The sequence below is a fragment of the Acomys minous genome (genome assembly GCF_964271855.1).
Source record: "Acomys minous genome assembly, chromosome: 12".
NCBI lineage: Eukaryota > Metazoa > Chordata > Mammalia > Rodentia > Muridae > Acomys > Acomys minous.
In genome coordinates, this window is record NC_140493.1 from 20,915,615 (window position 1) to 20,933,175 (window position 17,561).

Below are 17,561 nucleotides of genomic sequence, written 5' to 3' on the forward strand. Positions count from 1 at the left end.
CCACCCCCACCCCCAAAAAAGTTGACCTGGGTGTCGTGGTGCATGCCTTTAATCCTAGCACTCAGGAAGCATAAGCAGGTAGATCGCTGAGTTCAAGGCCAGCCTGGTCTACAAAGTGAGTCCAGGACAGCCAAGGCTACACAGAGAAACCCTGTCTCGAAAAACAAAAAACAACAACAGAAATCTTTAGCAACTACATCGTGCTATTTTAGATGATTAAACATTTATTCAGGGCCTTGCATAAAGAAGGGAAGCAGACATTTAAAAATGATTATGTATTTATTTGTTGATTTTTCAAGACAGGGTTTCTCTGTGTAGCCTTGGCTGTCCTGAACTCGCTTTGTAGACCAGGCTGCTTTAAATGATTTTTACTAATTTTCAATCATTGGTGTGTTAGTGAGTATGTGCGTGTGAGTGCAAGTGCCCTCAGGCTAGAGGAATTTGATCTTCTTCTGGAACTAGAGTCACAGGCAGTTGTGGGCTGCAATCAGTAGGTTCTGGAAACCAAACTCCTATCCCTTGAAAGTACAGTAAGAACATTGTTTGTTTGTTTGTTTGAGGCAGGGTTTCTCTGTATAACAGCTGGCTGTTCTGGAACTCACTGTGTAGTCCAGGCTGGCCTCGAACTCAGAGATCCGACCCACTTGCCTCTGCCTCCCAAGTGCTGGGATTAAAGATGTGTGCCACCACTGCCCAGCCAGTAAGAGCTCTTAAGGGCTGAGCCATCTCTCCAGCCTTGGGAATAAAAAAACAAAACAAAACTCTTTTTTCTTTTGGCTGTGAAGAGTAGTTGAGCCATCTCTGCTTGTAACTGCAACTCTGGGCTTTCACAGTTAACATCCTTTGCTTATGAGTCTATTGAAGACACTAGACACAGCTTTACCCTTGTGCTTGGCGTTGTGCCGCTGTGCTGTGGGAAGGAAGGTTTTGGGTCCGCTGCCGTCCTGCTCTTTCCAGCTCAGACTCAGTTGCTTAGACCAAGTCCTTATGCATCCTACTGTGCACAGCAGCCTAGGTGCAGCTTCTGGGATGCTCATATTTCTTTTCTCTTTTTTTTGAGACAGGGTTTCTCTGTGTAGCCCTATTTGTCCTGGAACTCACAGAGATCCACCTGCTTCTGCCTCCCAAGTGCTTGGATTAAAGGCCTGCACCACCACCCAGTCCTTGTTTTTTCATTTTTGTTTTGTGAGACAGGGTTTCTCTGTGTACCCTTGCCTGTCGTGGACTCACTTTGTAGACCAAGCTGGCCTGGAACTCACAGAGATCTGCCTACACCTGACTCGTGAGTGCTGGGATTAAAGGCGTGCGCCACAACTGCCCGGCCACCCAGCTGTTTCTTACCTTCTTAAGGCTTTTTCTAGTTGGTGTAGATAGAATTATTTTGTTTTTTGTTTTTTTGTTTTGTTTTGTTTTTGAGACAAAGTCTCTCTGTGTAGCCTTGGCTATCCTGGACTCATGCTGTAGACCAGGCTGGCCTCGAACTCACAAAGATCCACTTGCCTCTGCCTCCCGAGTGCTGGGATTAAAGGCGTGCACCACCACGCCCGGACGAATTCTTTTGTTTTAAGCAAGACCCCCCTTCCCATTGGACAGGCTTCCTTCCTTCCTTTCTTTTTTTAAACATTTTTATTTAATTTTAATTTATGTGCGTTTGTGTGAGGGTGCAGATCTTGGGGTTACAGACAGTTGTGAGCCGCCATGTGGGTGCTGGGAATTGAACCCAGGTCCTTTGGAAGAGCAGGCAGTGCTCTTAACCACTGAGCCATCTCTCCAGCCCCTTTCTTTCTTCCAGTTCCTATTCTAGCCATACTATGATTTTTTGGGGAAAGATTTCATTTGTGGAACTGGAAAAAAAATCTTGATTAGGTTTCTAAGTGAATGGAAAAAGAAAGAAAGAAAGAAAGAAAGAAAGAAAGAAAGAAAGAAAGAAAATGACATGACTGCTCCCAGGCATGGTGGAGGAGGCTTGCTTATTGGAGGTAAAAGGGAGAGCATAGCCAGAGGCAGGGAGATCTGGGAGAGTCCAGATTGGCTGTGATCCTGAGGCAAGTGAGGGGATGGGGGAAGGTATGGATGGGAGAAGGGAGCGAGGGGAGTGAGGGGAATCAGGGGAGGGCAGGTAACCACAATGGCTGGGTTATGTAGAGAAAAGCAGCTGTGGGAAGCTGGAGAGCTGTGGAAGAGGGCAGGGTAGCGGGGTAGCTAGCCAGACCCTGTAAGGTGTGGGTACTGGGGGCAGGAGAACCTAGCAGCCAGGTCTGCTTTCATGTTAACACATAGCTAGCTGAGCCATTTGTTCCAGGGGTTGAGTCTTTTTTTTTTCTAGACAGGGTTTCTCTGTGTAGCCTTAGCTGTCCTAGACTCACTTTGTAGACCAGGCTGGCCTCAAACTCACAGTGATCCACCTGCCTCTGCCTCTGGAGTACAGGGATTAAAGGCGTGCGCCACCACACCTGGCCTGAGAGTCATACCTGGGAGGTGGGGGAGACCCTGCTAGAACCCACTTGGCTTCTCACCATTGGGTGCCAGGACTGAACATGTTACATACATGCAGGCAAAACACCCAGACATATACAATAAAACAAATATACCTAACTATATATGGATAATACAAATAAATAAATCTTTATTAAAGGTGCGTGCCGCCATATCCAGCCCAAAGATTAATTATGAGTATACACACTCCCTGTGTTCAGGCACCTTCAGAGGCCAGAAGAGAGCTTCAGATCTCCTGCAGTGGACTTACTGGCAGTTGCTGCTGGGAGCTTCTCAGTGTGGAGTGAGGACGGGGAACTGAATGTGGGTCCTCTGTGGGAGCAGCACCTTTCTCCACGGCTGAGCCGTCTCTCCCAAGTTAAGGTCTTTCTCTCTCCCAGGTTAGCCTTGGACTGGACTCTGCTTTGTCCTTCAGGGTAACTACGATCTAGGCAAGGACCTCCCCTCTGGCTGATTTAGTTCTTTGTTTGTGTGCATGTATGATGTGTCTGGGCGGGGACATACATATCGCAGCTCACATGGAGCGCAGAGGACAACTTGCAGAGGTTGGTTCGCTCCCTTTCCCACCTGGGTTCCGAGCTTCTGACGCCCTCAGGCTAATGTGGCAAGTGTTTTCAGCTGCTGAGCTCTCCCAACAGCTCAAACGAATTTCCTCTTACATTTGAGTAATATTGCTTTGTGTAGATGCTGGATCTTGTTATTTTTTCTTTAAAAGATTTATTTATTTTATTATGAATACAGTGCTTTGCCTGCATGTACACCCACAAGCCAGAAGAGGGCATCAGATCACATTACAGATGGTTGTGAGCCACCATGTGGGTGCTGGGAATTGAACTCAGGACCTCTGGAAGAACAGTCCGTGCTCTTAACCTCTGAGCCATCTCTCCAGCCCCTTATCTTATCTTTCTTTCTTTCTTTTTTTTTGTTTTTTTGAGACAGGGTCTCTCTGTGTCCTGGACTCACTTTGTAGACCAGGCTGGCCTTGAAGTCACAGTGCCTCTGCCTCCCGAGTGCTGCGATTAAAGGCGTGTGCCACCACGCCCGCTGGGCTACCTATTTTAGTGGCAGCTGTTTGGTGAAGCTAAGGAGTATGTCTTAGACTCTGTTCTATTGCTGGGAAGCGACACGAGGACCAAGGCAACTCTTACAAAAGAAACCGTTTGACTGCGGCCTTGCTCACAGCTTTGGAGGGTTCGTCTGTTTATCGTCATGGCGAGAAGCAGACAGGCATGGCGTCGGAACAGCAGCTGAGAGCGCTGTGATTTGATCTGCAGGCAGCAGGCAGCGAGACATTGGGCCTGGCATGGGCTTTTAAAACTTTATAGCCCGCCACCCCCTCCCCCCACAGTGACACCTCTCCTTCAACAAGAACAAACCTCCTAATCCTTCCCGAACAGTCCCACTAACAGGAGACCAAACACTCAAACACATGCGTCTGTGGGGGCCATCCTCATTTAAAACAACCAAAATCACAGAAAGGCTGGAGCCACAAGTGCTTCAGATCCACGAGGCCTGAAAGGTGTGGGTGCCATGGCTGAAGACCCGTAGAGACATTGGAATCTAGCAGGTGCAGCTCCAGAGGGCCACCATCTGTTTTTCCTGCCCCGCACACTTTATTCATTTTCTTGACTTTGATTATGTAGCTAAAGATCAGCTTCAACTTAAGAAAAAAAAAACTTAAAAAATTTTTTAAACTTATTTTTTAACTTTTTGGTTTTTTTTTTTTTTTTTGAGACAAGGTCTCTCTGTATTAGCCTTGGCTGTGCTGGATAAAATTATTTACTTTTAGATCATGTAAATTGCTGCTTTACTTGCATGTCTGTGTGAGGGTGTCAAATCCCCTGAAACTGGTTACAAACAGCTGTGAGCTGAACCATCTCTCCAGCCCCTAGCTTGAAGCGTAAAAATTTTATTTTATTATTATTAATGTGCATTGGTGTTTTGCCTGCATGTGTGAGGATCTTGTGTTCCCTGAAATTGAGTTAGGCAGTTGTGAGCAGCCATGTGGGTGCTGGGAGTTGCACCCCAGTCCTCTGGAAGAGCAGCCTGTGCTCTTAACTACTGAGCCATCTCCTTAGCCCCCTAAAGTGTTCAAAATTATTTAAAATTTTTTTATTACTGTGTGTGCATGCCATAAAATACATGTGGAGCTCAGAGGACAACTTTGTAGAGAGCAAGTGCTTTTTACCAGGTGAGCCATCTTGAGGGCCTATGACCTTAAACTTGGTTTGGTTTTTTTTCTAGACAGGGTTTCTCTGTGTAGCCTTGGCTGTCCTGGACTCACTTTGTAGACCAGGCTGGGCCCGAATTTACAGTGATCCGCCTGCCTCTGCCTCCCCAGTGCTGGATTTAAGGCGTGCGCCACCACGCCCGGCTTAGTGTTCTTAACCTCTGAGCCATCTCTCCAGCCACTGTAGCTCTCAGTATTATTCAAGAACATTTCCATCCTTAAAAAAGAAATTCTGCTATGGCAACACTCCCAGTTTTGGGGGCAAAGGGGTGTTTTGAGACAGGGTTTCTTGGTGTATCTCTGGCTGTAGACCAGTAACTCACTTTGTAGACCAGGCTAGCCTAGAACTCACAAAGATCTGCCTACTTCAGCCTCCAAGTATTTATTTTTTCTTTTTCTTTTCCTTCCATAGTTGAGGACCAAACCCAGGGCCTTTTGCTTGCTAGGCAAGTGCTCTACCACTGAGCTAAATCTCCAGCCCCAAGTATTTATTTATTTATTTATTTATTTATTTTTTGAGACAGGGTTTCTCTGTGTAGCCTTGGCTGTCCTGGACTCGCTTTGTAGACCAGGCTGGCCTTGAACTCACAGCAATCCGCCTGCCTCTGCCTCCCGAGTGCTGGGATTAAAGGCATGCGCCACCACGCCCGGCTCAAGTATTTATTTTTTAAAATTATGTGTCTGTGAATTTTTACTGTGTGTCCTGGTGCTCATGAAGGCCAGAGGTGTTAGTTTCCCTGGAGCTGGAGGTACAGGGGACTGCTGGCTACCTGCTGTGCTGTAGGGATCCACTGAGTCACCTCTCCAGCCCTGAGTCTCAGATCTTTAACGCACATATTCAGCTGGGCGGTGGTGGCACATGCCTTTATTCCCAGCACTTGGGAAGCAGCCTGGTCTACAAAAACCCAAAACCGAACCAAAACAAACAAAAAACATATTCACAATTTTGCAGATTGATTCTACTTCCTCACAAACCCTACTTTCTGTCTTCATTGCTCAGGCCATGGCTGTCCAGCCGTTGGGGTTTTGGAGCTTACAAGCTCTTGTCACTCCTCTAGAGTAGGATCATGTTATGTGGTCCATGTGGCCTGGAACTCTAGTGACCCTCCTGCTTTGGCTTTCCTACCGCTGGGGTTCCCACTGCTATGGCACCGTGCTAGGCCTCACAGTGACTGCTCAATTTGGTGGAGTCAATCTTTTGATAGTCTGGATCAAATCCATTGTTTTTTCTTCCCCTCAGACAGTGAGCTTATTGAATTTACTTTCATCATGTTGTATACCAGTTAATATTTTGTAAAGCAAAAAAAAAAAAAAAAAAAAAAAAAATTTTCCCCTGAGACAGGGTTTCTCTGTGTAGCCTTGGCTATCTTTGACTGGCTTTGTAGACCAGGCTGGCCTTGAACTCACAGCAATCCGCCTGCCTCTGCCTCCCAAAGGCTGGGATTAAAGGCATCTGCCACCATGCCCAGCCTAGCAAAATATTCTTACATTTAAATCCATAAACTTTACTGCCTTGTATTAGTCACATCTTTGTTGCTGTGGTAAAATATTACAACTGAAAGCCACTTATCTGTTGGTGTACTTAACCTCCTTTATTGGTTTGTTAGGCCTCTACCTCCCTTCTCCATCCCTCGTACCTCCTAATACCTTCCAAGACCCCAACACTAAGTAGGAGAGAGAAGGTTAGTGGGGGAAAAGAGGTGTAGGTCTCTTTTTTTGTTTTGTTTTTCAAGAAAGGATCTCTCTGTGTAGCCTTGGCTGTCCTCAACTCCCTTTGCAGACCAGGATGGCCTCAAACTCAGAGATCCATCAACCTCTGCGTCCCAAGTGCTAGGATTAAAGGCTTGCGCCACCACACACGCCCAGCGGGTGTAGGTCTCTTTATTACTTCCAGCTGGTTAGGGTCTTTGGGGCAATACCAATCTCAGTGATTAGGATACCTAGTAATCCAGAAAACCAGCAACACTGAACACAGCAGAAAGATGAATTAGCAATAGCACTGGGACCAGCGGCCTTCTTTCTTGGAGTTTGGACTCTCTCCTGGCTCTGATATTTATATCTTTTCTGAGTCCTCAGAATCCCACTAACTGGCCGGGCGTGGTGGCGCACACCTTTAATCCCAGCACTAGGGAGGCAGAGGCAGGTGCACTGCTGTGAGTTCTAGGCCAGCCTGGTCTACAAAGCGAGTCTAGGACAGCCAAGGCTACAGAGAAACCCTGTCTCAAAAAACCAAAAACCAACCAACCAAATAAACAAACAAAAAACCCCCAACCAAACAAAACCCAAAACAGATTTTTATTACATAGCTGAGATTTTAAAGAAATCAAAACTTCTACTACATTTATCAAAAAGTTCCAGACAAGTGTCCAAATGGTGGGGAAGGCAGGGTGGCAGGAAGCTGCTGGTTGATCATATTTTATCCACACACAGGAAGCAGCAAGCGGAGGACAGGAAGTGGGATAAGGCTACACTGCTCACAGCCTCCTGCCGGGGCATACTTGGTCCAGCAAGGTTCCACCTCTTTTTCTTTTTTCTTTTTGTTTTTCGAGACAGGGTTTCTCTGTGTAGCCTTGGCTGTCCTGAACTCCTTCGTAGACCAGGCTGGCCTCGAACTCAGAGATCCATCTGCCTCTGCTTTCTGAGGGCTGGGATTAAAGGTGTGTGCCACCACGCCCGCCTAAGGCGCATCTCATAAGCTGCTAACAGCGCCATGACCCAGAGACTGAGAGTTCCAACATGTGATTTCACGGTGACCATTCTCATTTAAACAGCACAAGGCTAAAATAAATACACGCAAAATAACATTCTGTACTGTTTTACAGCATATCTTAAAAATGACAGTAACAAATGCATTCCCCTACTGGGGAATGTGATATTCATTTTCACTGAATAAAGGCATTAAAAAGTAACAGCATTTTGTCCAAACAGAACATATATAATTGCACAAAAGTCATACAAAGCAGTACGAAATGTTGAGCAAGATCGCAGTTCCTAGGTTCTGGTGGGTGTATGCCCTGTGGGGCCTGAAGTCCAGCGGTCCAATACTGATAGTCAGAGCTCTCAGTGGCCACAGGAGAAAGAAGCCCATTTCCCACGGGACTCGTGACTACCAGATGCTGTTGCAGTTTTGGGAGTTAATGATGTCATCATCATGTGTTCTTTCTTTTTCTTAGAAAGGTTTCTCTGTGTAGCCCTGGCTGTCCTGGACTCACTCTGTAGACCAGGCTGGCCTTGAACTCAGAGATCCACCTGCCTCTGCCTCTCTGAGTGCTGGGATTAAAGGCGTGTGCCACCATGCCCAGCAATCATCATCACCTTTTCATCACTCCAGGAACATCTGAAAACATTTCAGTTAAAGAAGATCTGTCAAGCTCTAAAGCTTACACAATCTGCTCAACTTTGGGGCTCAGATACCACTTGTGGAAACGAAGAATAAAAACATAAGCCACCAAGTGAAACCCTCTTCTGTGGACACCACTGATTTGGACACCTACTTAAATTTCTTTCTTTTGGTTTTTTTGAAACAGGGTCTCTCCATGTATCCTTGGCTGTCCTGGAGCTTGCTATGTAGACCAGGCTGGCCTTGAACTCACAGATCCTCCTGCCTTGCCTCCCAAGTGCTGGGATTATAGGCGTGTGCCACCACGCCCAGCTAACTTCTGTCTTATCTTCTAGTCATGATGGTAGGTATTTCCAGCTCAAATCCCAATTATTGTTTATTGGCAGGAGTTGCTGGGAACACTTATAAAAGAGGGTAAGTCTGTATTATTATTCTTTTCATTTTTGAATCAGGGTCTTACTCTGTAGCTCAGGCTAGTCTTGAATTTATAGCAATCCTCCTGTTTCAGTCTTGCAAGTGCTGTGATTACAGGTGTGAGCTACTATGTCAGGGTGCAGTTTGCTGTGTTATTCACAAAGCAGAAAGAGGGTATGCATCATGGATGTTTGGAAACAGAAAAACCTGCAACTTTCTGACTTAAGGGCTACATTTCAAGACAGAACAGCTGAAGTGAGAATGTTCCCTTTCTGACTACAGAAGGCAAAAGGGTTTGGTATATGTGTGCTTGCCTGACATGTGTGCACACCTGGGCTTGACCATTAGGCAGAACAAGCACAAGAAAGGAGGGAGGAAAGGCCATGGCCATTCACTAAGAAAAACAAGGTCCATGGAGCTTGTCTTACCATGTGGTCCAGGCTGCTTTCTACCTCACACTCCTCTTGCCATGCCTTCCAAGTGCTGCGATTACAGATGCATGTCAGCACACCAGGCTGTTCACAGAATACCATCAACTTGTCTGTTGTATGTGTGCATGCAAATGTCATAGCCCAAGTGTGGAGGACACTGGACAACTTTTGGGAGTTGGTTCTCTCCTGTCACCATGTGGATCCCAGGTATCTAACTCACCTTGGTGGCAAGTGTCTGTATCCACTGAGGCGTGCTGCTGACCTGTGCAAATAGTTTAAGCCATTATTAAAAGCACCTAACCAGTTCAGAGACTTTGAGAAGATATTACTCCTTCCTCGAGCATTTCTACTTTAGGGCTCTTAATTTAAGACAAGGGTTCCTGGTTACAGGGGACAGACATCAGATTCTGAAATAAATACATAACACCGAGACAAGGCAATCCTCACTTTTTTTTTTTTTTTTTGAGACAGGGTTTCTCTGTGTAGTCTTGGCTGTCCTGGACTCACTTTGTAGACCAGGCTGGCCTTGAACTCTGCCTCTGCCTCCTGAGTGCTGGGATTAAAAGTGTATAACACTGTGCCTGGCAAGGGCACCCTTCATTTAAATGGGTACATTTATTTATTTAGTTTTTTGAGACAGGGTCTCTCTGTGTAGCCTTGGCTATGGGTGAGCTGGGCAAGGTGAAGCAAGATTGGCATTCTGACGTCAGCTTCAGTTGTATGCTGAGTTGGAGGCTACATAAGATCCTGTCACAGAACAAACCAAACTATGAAGGACCTGACGTACACAGTGACATTTTTGTCTAAGAAAACAACCTATGATGGAAAGGAAGGTAGATGTTTGAGAGAGAGAGAGAAAAAATCCCCTTTAAACTGAAGCAAACAGAGCTCAAGGCCTGGATCTGTGGGGACACACAGATGCTTTTCTTTTTCCTTTTTTTTTTTTTTTTTTTTTTGGTTTTTCGAGACAGGGTTTCTCTGTATAGCCTTGTGACCTGGACTTACTTTGTAGACCAGGCTGGCCTCGAACTCACAGCAATCCGCCTGCCTCTGCCTCCCAAGTGCTGGGAACAGAAGCTTTTCTTTATATTTCATTTTCTTTCCTAGGAAAACCTAGATACTTTGCAGGTCCTGAGTAATCAAATGGCAAGAAAGGCCAGAGACTCTTTGTTGGCTGGTGTTGCTGTGCAGGGCTGAATGGCAAGACTACAGGGTGCCTGTGTCCCTGAGGCCTGAGAGTCCCCAGGAGATGTGTATAATGTGGACCAGGAGGCAGAGATTATGGAAGGTGTGCACTGGTCACCTCAAACACTGACTCGTGGCTCTTAGCACAGGCAGAAACACTGGTGAAGTTAAACGCGTAGGCCTCACACGAGCATCTTAGGATATTACATGGATCTCAGCAGAAGTGCAGGAAGTGAAGAGGAGAATTCCCTACTGAAATGTGTTAGCTGGAATGCAGGGGTACATAAAACCAAACCCCTACTTTGTATTCACATGGTAAACTTTCTGGATCATTAGCCGGTCAGAATTAATGTCACTGAAGTCCTAGTAACAGATTGTTCCAGAGTTCACATTTCCACCAAACATCTATTTGACATAAGAATGTCCTCATACGCAAGGACATCTGCTCGTATAGCTGTGCTGTCCCCATGGAAGCTGTGTCCATCCCCTCAGAGACACTGAGTACTTGCATAGGTAGGGATGCAGTCTGGACCTGGGCTGTAAGTGTGTTACACGGGTGGTCAAGAGGTCCTGCTGCAGATCTGTTCGATGTCATTCATCTCTTTGGGACAGTCTGCAGAAAGGATAAGAGGCGAGTCCTGAGTCACCACTACATCATCCTCAATCCGCACTCCAAGACCTCGGAACTTCTCTGGGGCGTCTCTGTCATCTTCTGGAATATAAATGCCTGAAGAACAGAGAGAAGGGCTAGGATCGGTGACAGTAACAGTGGATTAGAAGCACGTTCACCTGTTATAATTTCCTCATCTGGGCAGATGGCTTTTCACTCATGTACCTCAGAGCTGTGGGCATGAAGCTCAGTCAGCGCTCTCATAGCAAGGATTACTATGGTTAGAGTCATTCTTTTTTAGTGGACTACAGGGCTGCATTCAACTAGGATAATACCAATCAGGGTTCTGTAATGGTCTAGTCGTTCAGAAAGTCACTAATTTACAAATATGCTATATACATTAGGAACCAGCAGATTATGTAAACGTATAACCTTCCTTTCCTAAAAGTCCCCTGCAGTTAAAAAAAAAAAAGTATGAAGTCAGCTGTGATGGCACACAGCTGTCCTAGGAGGCTGAGGTGGGAGTGTCAGCTGTGATGGCACACAGCTGCCCTAGGAGGCTGAGGTGGGAGTATCAGTCTGGCCTAGATAATGAGTTTGAGTCCAGCCTACAATAAACAGTCAAACAAAACAAAACAAAACAAAACAAAAAACAGTCAACTCCCAGCTCAAAACAAAAACAGCCGGCTGTGGTGGCACACATCTGTAAATCCCAGCACTCGGAGGCAGAGGCAGGCAGATCTCTGAGTGCCACTGTGGCACTGGATGCTGTGGCTGTTACCGTTGTCTTTTCATGGAAGACTGAGGAAGTTTGCAGGTTCTTTTGTTTGGTTGGCTGGTTAGTTTTGTTTCTCTGTGTAGCCCTGGCTGTCCCGGAGTCGCTTTGTAGGCCAGGCTGGCCTCAAAGTCACAGAGATCTGCCTGCTTCTGCCGCCCCCCTCCTCCGCCCCAAGTACTGGGATTTGCAGGTGTGCCACCATTTATGTTACATAAATAAAAAAAATTATGTTACATAAATAAAAATAAGCAATGTATACTTTGGGGCTAACCCAGCCCTTACCTGGCTCAATTGTGATCACCATACCAGGCTGCAGAGGGAGCGAGCGAGGCATGTCTGGAGTGTCATGGACATCCATTCCGAGGTAATGGCCAACATGATGAGGGCAGTATTTCCGAGCAGCCTGGAAAAGACAATTAGCACAGCAATGAGCTCTTACAGGAAAGTTGGCACGTCTGAGTCTGTGAGAGGTGGCATTAACTGCCCTATTTCTGCTGTAAAGTTTAACCAATCCTTGGACTAATGCTTAAGAGACCTGACAAACTGCAGCGTTTTGAAGGTGGTGTGGTGCGTGTGTGTCTGTGTGCGCAGGTGGATACACGGGCCCATGAACGTGCCTGTTGAAGCCAGAGGTTGATGGTGGCTGTCTCTCTACAGAGCTCCCCTGGTTTCTTGGCTGACTGACTGGTCAGCTGGTTGTGGAGGTAGAGTACAACCTGGTCTCTCCTCCTACCTTGGGACTGAACCTAGGCCATTAGGCTTGGTATCATGTGACTTTATACCCAGAAATGTCTTGTCATCCCCCCCTTGAGGAAATTGAAGCTCATGGCTGGCTAGATTAGGGGTGAGCAAATAAATCTCTGATGCTACTTGGATCTCTACCACCTGCTGAGATGACGGGAATAGGCTGCCGAGCTCACTCTTTCCTTTCTTTTGGTTTTTCTTCTTTTGTTTTGTTTTGTTTTTTCGACAGGGTTTCTTTATGTGGCCATGGCTGTCCTGGAACTCACTCTGTAGAGCAGGCTGGCCTTAAACTCAGAGATCTGCCTGCCTCTACCTTCCTAGTGCTGAGATTAAAGGTGTGCACCCCAATGCCTGGCCACACCTATCTTTTTATGTGGATGCTGGGGATCTGACCTGCGCCCATGCTGGGGAACGGTTACTTCCCCTATGCACCCTCACTACTCTGACTTCCAGCCCCCTTAACTTTATTACACGCAAGCCAAGGGACTCCACTAATCACAACCAAAGGAAACCGTTCTGGGGCCAAAGATAGAGCTGAGTAGGATTTGCCTAGCATGTACAAGGTCTTCAGTTGATCCCTAATGTTGGGGAGGAACATCTCATTTTTGGAGAAATGAAGGGCAGCAATATTCTGTTATCTTTTCAATTCATATGTTTTAGAAAGGAAGTCGCCAAATATGAGCACATACTTGGAATTCTAACTCTTGGTGGATAGAGACAGGAGATCAGGAGTTAAAAGCTAGCCTCAGTTGCTGAGTTCAGTGCCAGCCTGGGTTACATGAGACCTTGCTCCCGCCATAGACGAAATAAAAAAGAAGACACAACTCCTCCATCTCTCTTGGGTAGTCTACTCTGGAAATCCGATGTGTCCCATGTCAGACTGTGAGGAGGCATGACTGGGTGTTTATTGGCTTGGACGTTCCTATCAGTTAATTAAAGATTTGTTGGCTTGGCACAGGGAATTGATAACTTCTTTTCTTTGCTAATAGGAGTCCTGGAAGACTGAACTAGGAGATGCTTGTGTGGCACAGGTTTGGCAGTTATAATGGACCATTACATTTAGATGCCGACAAAACCCATTAAAGCTGTAGCCCTTGGGCTTCTGCTAGGTCTCAATACTGTAGTTCAAGCAATAGCCAGCCTTCCCTCTGACCTCCAGAACCCCCAGGAGGATGAGGAGTTAACCTGCTCCTTGTTTGTGTTCCTTCCCACCCTGCCGGTACAGACTTCATCTTATGTTTCTGAGTATTATACTGGCTCTACAGCAGGCAATGAATCAGAATGTGCTGTCACCTTCTGGCAAAAATAAGTACTGACTCCTTTTGTTTTAATCCATGTTCCATGGATTGCAAAGAATTGCAAAGGGGGCAGTGGTGGCTAATGCCTTTAATCCCAGCACTTGGAAGGTAGACACAGGTGGGTCCCTGAGTTCGAGGCCAGCCTGGTTTACAAAGCCAGTTCCAGGACAGCCAAGGCTACACAGAGAAACCGTGTCTCAAAGCAGCAAAAACAATTGCAAAGACAGTGTCTAAGTCTAATTAGCTTTATTAAGCAGGGCAAAAATTGAGCAGCATGTTGGCTGTTCTCAAGGACTGGGGTGAAGAGGAGGCGAGTACCTTGAAGGCGTTTTCCTTTCCGATCCCCAGATCCTTAAGCTTCTGTCCTATCAGCGTGAGCATCATGCTATAGATGTTCTCCAAGCTTGTCCCGGGGGAGCACAGTGTCAAGCAAGCTCTCTGGACCTCGAGAACAGCTTCATAGAGCTCCGCCTGAGGTGCGGTGAATCTAGAACAGGAAAGCCAAGGAATGTAAGCTCCGTGTCCTGTAGTCAGGCCTGGCAGCAGGTGGTTTACCAGCCAGCCATCTTGCTGGCTCTTCACTAGTTTCTTAAGATTTACGTTACAGATTTAAACCTTTTCTTCCTTTTTATTTCTTCCTGGTGCTGTGGTCTGAACCAAAAGCCTGTGTATACTAGGCAAGCACCTACCATTTCCCTTTCCAGTTTACACATTTAAAGTGTATGTACTTCTGAGCGGATACAGGACTGAGCAATCCCAATACGCAGTGGGTGGAAGCAAGAAGACTGTACTTGAGGCCAGCCTGGGCTACACTGTGAGTTTGCAGTAGCTTGGGTTACTTAGCAAGATCTTGCCTAAAAGAAAAGTCATACATTTTTGCTTTGTTGTACTTCCCTAATATTTAGATAATAGTATTTTCATTACCATTTCCTATCTGAAATACACTGAAATTTATTTTGCTAATATCTTTTTGTTTTTTGTTTTGAGTAGCCCTGGCTGTCCTGGAACTCAATCTGTACACCAGGCTAGCCTCAATGAACTCAGAGCTCCCCTGCCTCTGCCTCTTGAGTGTTGGAGTTAAAGGGTATGCAGCGCCACTGCCCTGCTGGTGACGCTCCTTTGTACCACAGGTTATGCAGAATGCATTTACTGTCTTCTACTAATTTAATTTAATTTTTATTTATTTATTTATTTGTTGGTTTTTCGAGACAGGGTTTCTCTGCCTCTGCCTCCCGAGTGCTGGGATTAAAGGCGTGCGCCACCACGCCCGGCTTACTGATTTATTTTTAAAGATTTATTTATTTATTATGTATTCAGTGCTCTGCCTGTGTGTACACCTGCACACAAGATGAGGGCATCAGATCACATTATAGATGGTTGTGAACTACCATGTGGTTACTGGGAATTGAACTCAGGGCCTCTGGAAGAGCAGCCAGTGACCTTAACCTCTGAGCCATCTCTCCAGCCCCTGCTTCTAGTAATTTGTTTGTTTGTTTTCTTTTTCGAGACAAGGTTTCTTTGTGTAGCCTTGCCTGTCCTGGACTTGCTTTGCAGACCAGGCTGGCCTCAAACTCACAGTGACCCACCTGCCTCTGCCTCCCAAGTGCTGGGATTACAGGAGTGTGCCTCCACGCCTGGTTTAGTAATTTTTAAATTAGAGTTTCAATATGTAGTCCAGACTGGCCTTGAACTCTTAAAAAAAAATTGTGTGTGCATGTGTGTACATATGGAGGTCAGAAGCGGGGCACGAGACCCTCAGATCGGAAGTTACAGGCATTTGTGCATAGTGTGATGCGGTTGCTGGGATCCAAACTCCCAGTAGTACATGCTGCTCTTCCTGCTGAGCCCTAACTCCAGCCCCTGGCCTTTAACTCTTTATCATCATGCCGCGACTTCCTGAGTCCTGCAGTCACAGAAGCACACTACCACATCCGTCTTATATTCGCTGTTTTCTATTTGGAGATTAAAAAAAGACTTTATTCATTTGTTTTAAATTATGCATCTATGTGCTCATGGTTTGTGCATGTGCATGTGGTGCCTGACAAGGCCTCTGGAGCTGATGTAATAAGCAGTTATGAGCTGTGCAATGTGGGTTCTCCGGAGAGGAGCAAGAACTCTTTTTTTTTTTTTTTAATTAATTTATTCTTGTTACATCTCAATGGTTATCCCATCCCTTGTATCCTCCCATTCTTCCCTCCCTCTCATTTGGAGCAAGAACTCTTAATCACTGAGTCATCTCTCTAGCTCTACTATTTGGAGGTTTTAAAATATATTTTGTCAGCGTGGCTTAGTCCTTGCTATGATTTTACTTTTGAGTCATGGTTTCTCTGTGTAACAAGAGCCCTGGCCACACCAGGCCTCTGCCTCCTGAGTGCAGGGATTAAAGGCCTGTGCCGCCATCCGTCTCCATAGATGTGTTTAGTTCTGTCATTCTGCTATTTCCTTCTTCATCTTTGTGTGTATGCATCTGCTTTTGCTTTTTTCTTGTCTACTTTTGGGCCATTAATATTCCTTTTAAAAATTTATATTTATTTATTTGTAAAGATTTTATTTATTATTTATACAGAATTCTGCCCCCATGTGTGTCAGATCTCATTATGGATGGTTGTGAGTCACCATGTGGTTGCTGGGAATTGAACTCAGGACCTTTGGAAGAGCAGTCAGTGCTCTTAGCCCCCTAATATTCCTTTTAGAAGAAAAATTTTACGCTTATTTACTTTGTGTTTGTGTATGTATGTAGATGCATTCATGCCATGGGGTATGTGTGGAGGACTGGAGGGTGGAAGACAACCCCACCTAAGTTTTTTTGGGGGTTTATTTTTTGTATTCCATTTTAATTTCTCTGCTGGCTTTGGTATTATTCTTCTGGCTGCTTTAGGACTGTGTTCTTCTGAAGGGTGCCTTTCTTACCATGGCGGGTTTAAAGCAGTAGCGCTTTCAGGGGAAGCAACCAGTGTCTCTGTGGAGTGAAGTTCTGTGATCAGTTAACAGTTTCTGAATAATGATGATGATGATGATGTTTTCTGAGACAGCGTTTCTCTTCTAGCGCTGTCTGTCTGTCTTAGCACTCTCTTTGTAGTCCAGGCTGGCCTCGAACTCACAGAGAGCCGCCTGTCTCTGTTTACCTAGTGCTGGGATTAAAGGTTTGCACCACCATGCCCGGCTCAATTTCTGGAAAAAAAAATTTTTTCCCCCCTGAGACAGGGTTTCTCTGTGTAGCCTTGGCTGTCCTGGACTCGCTTAGGAGAACAGGCTGGACTCAAACTCACAGAGATCTAACTGCCTTTGCCTCCCAAGTGCTGGGATAAAAAGCATGTACCACCACTGCCTGGCTAATTTCTGAATTTTTATACGAAGATCTGGGGGTTTACTTTTTCTCCAAAAATCCTGCTTCCCCACCAACATTTTTTTTCTGGTTTGTTTGCCAGGACCTAAATCTGTTTTCTGTCTTTTTTTTTTTTTTTTAAAGACAGGGTTTCTCTGTGTAGCTCTGGTTGTCCAGGAACTTAATTTATAGAACTGGCTGGCCTTGAACTCAAGAGATCCGTCTGCTTCTGCCATCTTAAGATGATAAAACTGGTTTTACACTGTAAAGCACTGTGGACTAGGAGGTGCTCTTAGGACTGGATGGAGGGAGGGTTTAGTGCTCAAGGCTGAACTCACTGCTTTTGCAGAGGGCAGAGTTTAGTTCCTAGTACTTACGTCAGGTAGCTAGCGCACAATCACCTGTAAACCCACCCCCAGACGACTCAATGCCTCTGGCTTCTACTGTTGCCTGTAAATGTGCGCACGTGCACCCACGCACGCTGTGTGCATGTATATATATACAGACAATTAAAACTAAATTTGAAAAATAAAGAATATAGACTTAGGTTGAAAACCCTAACCACTAAGCTTACCTACTTTATTTATTTTAAGAAGATTTACATGAGCTAGACAGATGGGTCAGTGGTTAAGAGCACTGGCTGGGTTTGACTCTCAGTGGCCACAGAATGGCTCAGAACTGTCTAGAACTCCAGTTTCAGGGGATCTAAT

At 45.7% G+C, this 17,561-nt stretch overlaps 1 protein-coding gene across 5 annotated transcripts in view; it reads right to left on the reverse strand.

Annotated features, from left to right (window-relative positions):
* Positions 1 to 7,006: 7,006 nt before the first annotated feature.
* XPNPEP3 (X-prolyl aminopeptidase 3) overlaps positions 7,007 to 17,561 on the reverse strand; it is a 46,834-nt gene continuing 36,279 nt past the window's right edge. For 3 of the 5 annotated variants that reach the window (XM_084748372.1, XM_084748373.1, XM_084748375.1), the window contains exons 8-10: positions 13,845 to 14,013; positions 11,767 to 11,887; positions 7,007 to 10,823 (exon numbers count right to left, since the gene is read on the reverse strand). In XM_084748372.1, coding sequence (XP_084604498.1) covers positions 10,657 to 10,823; positions 11,767 to 11,887; positions 13,845 to 14,013 — 457 coding nt within the window. In that variant the 3' untranslated portion in view covers positions 7,007 to 10,656. Of the gene's footprint in view, positions 10,824 to 11,766; positions 11,888 to 13,844; positions 14,014 to 17,561 lie in introns of those variants that run through there. The other 2 variants (XM_084748374.1, XM_084748376.1) reach the window with 2 other exon arrangements.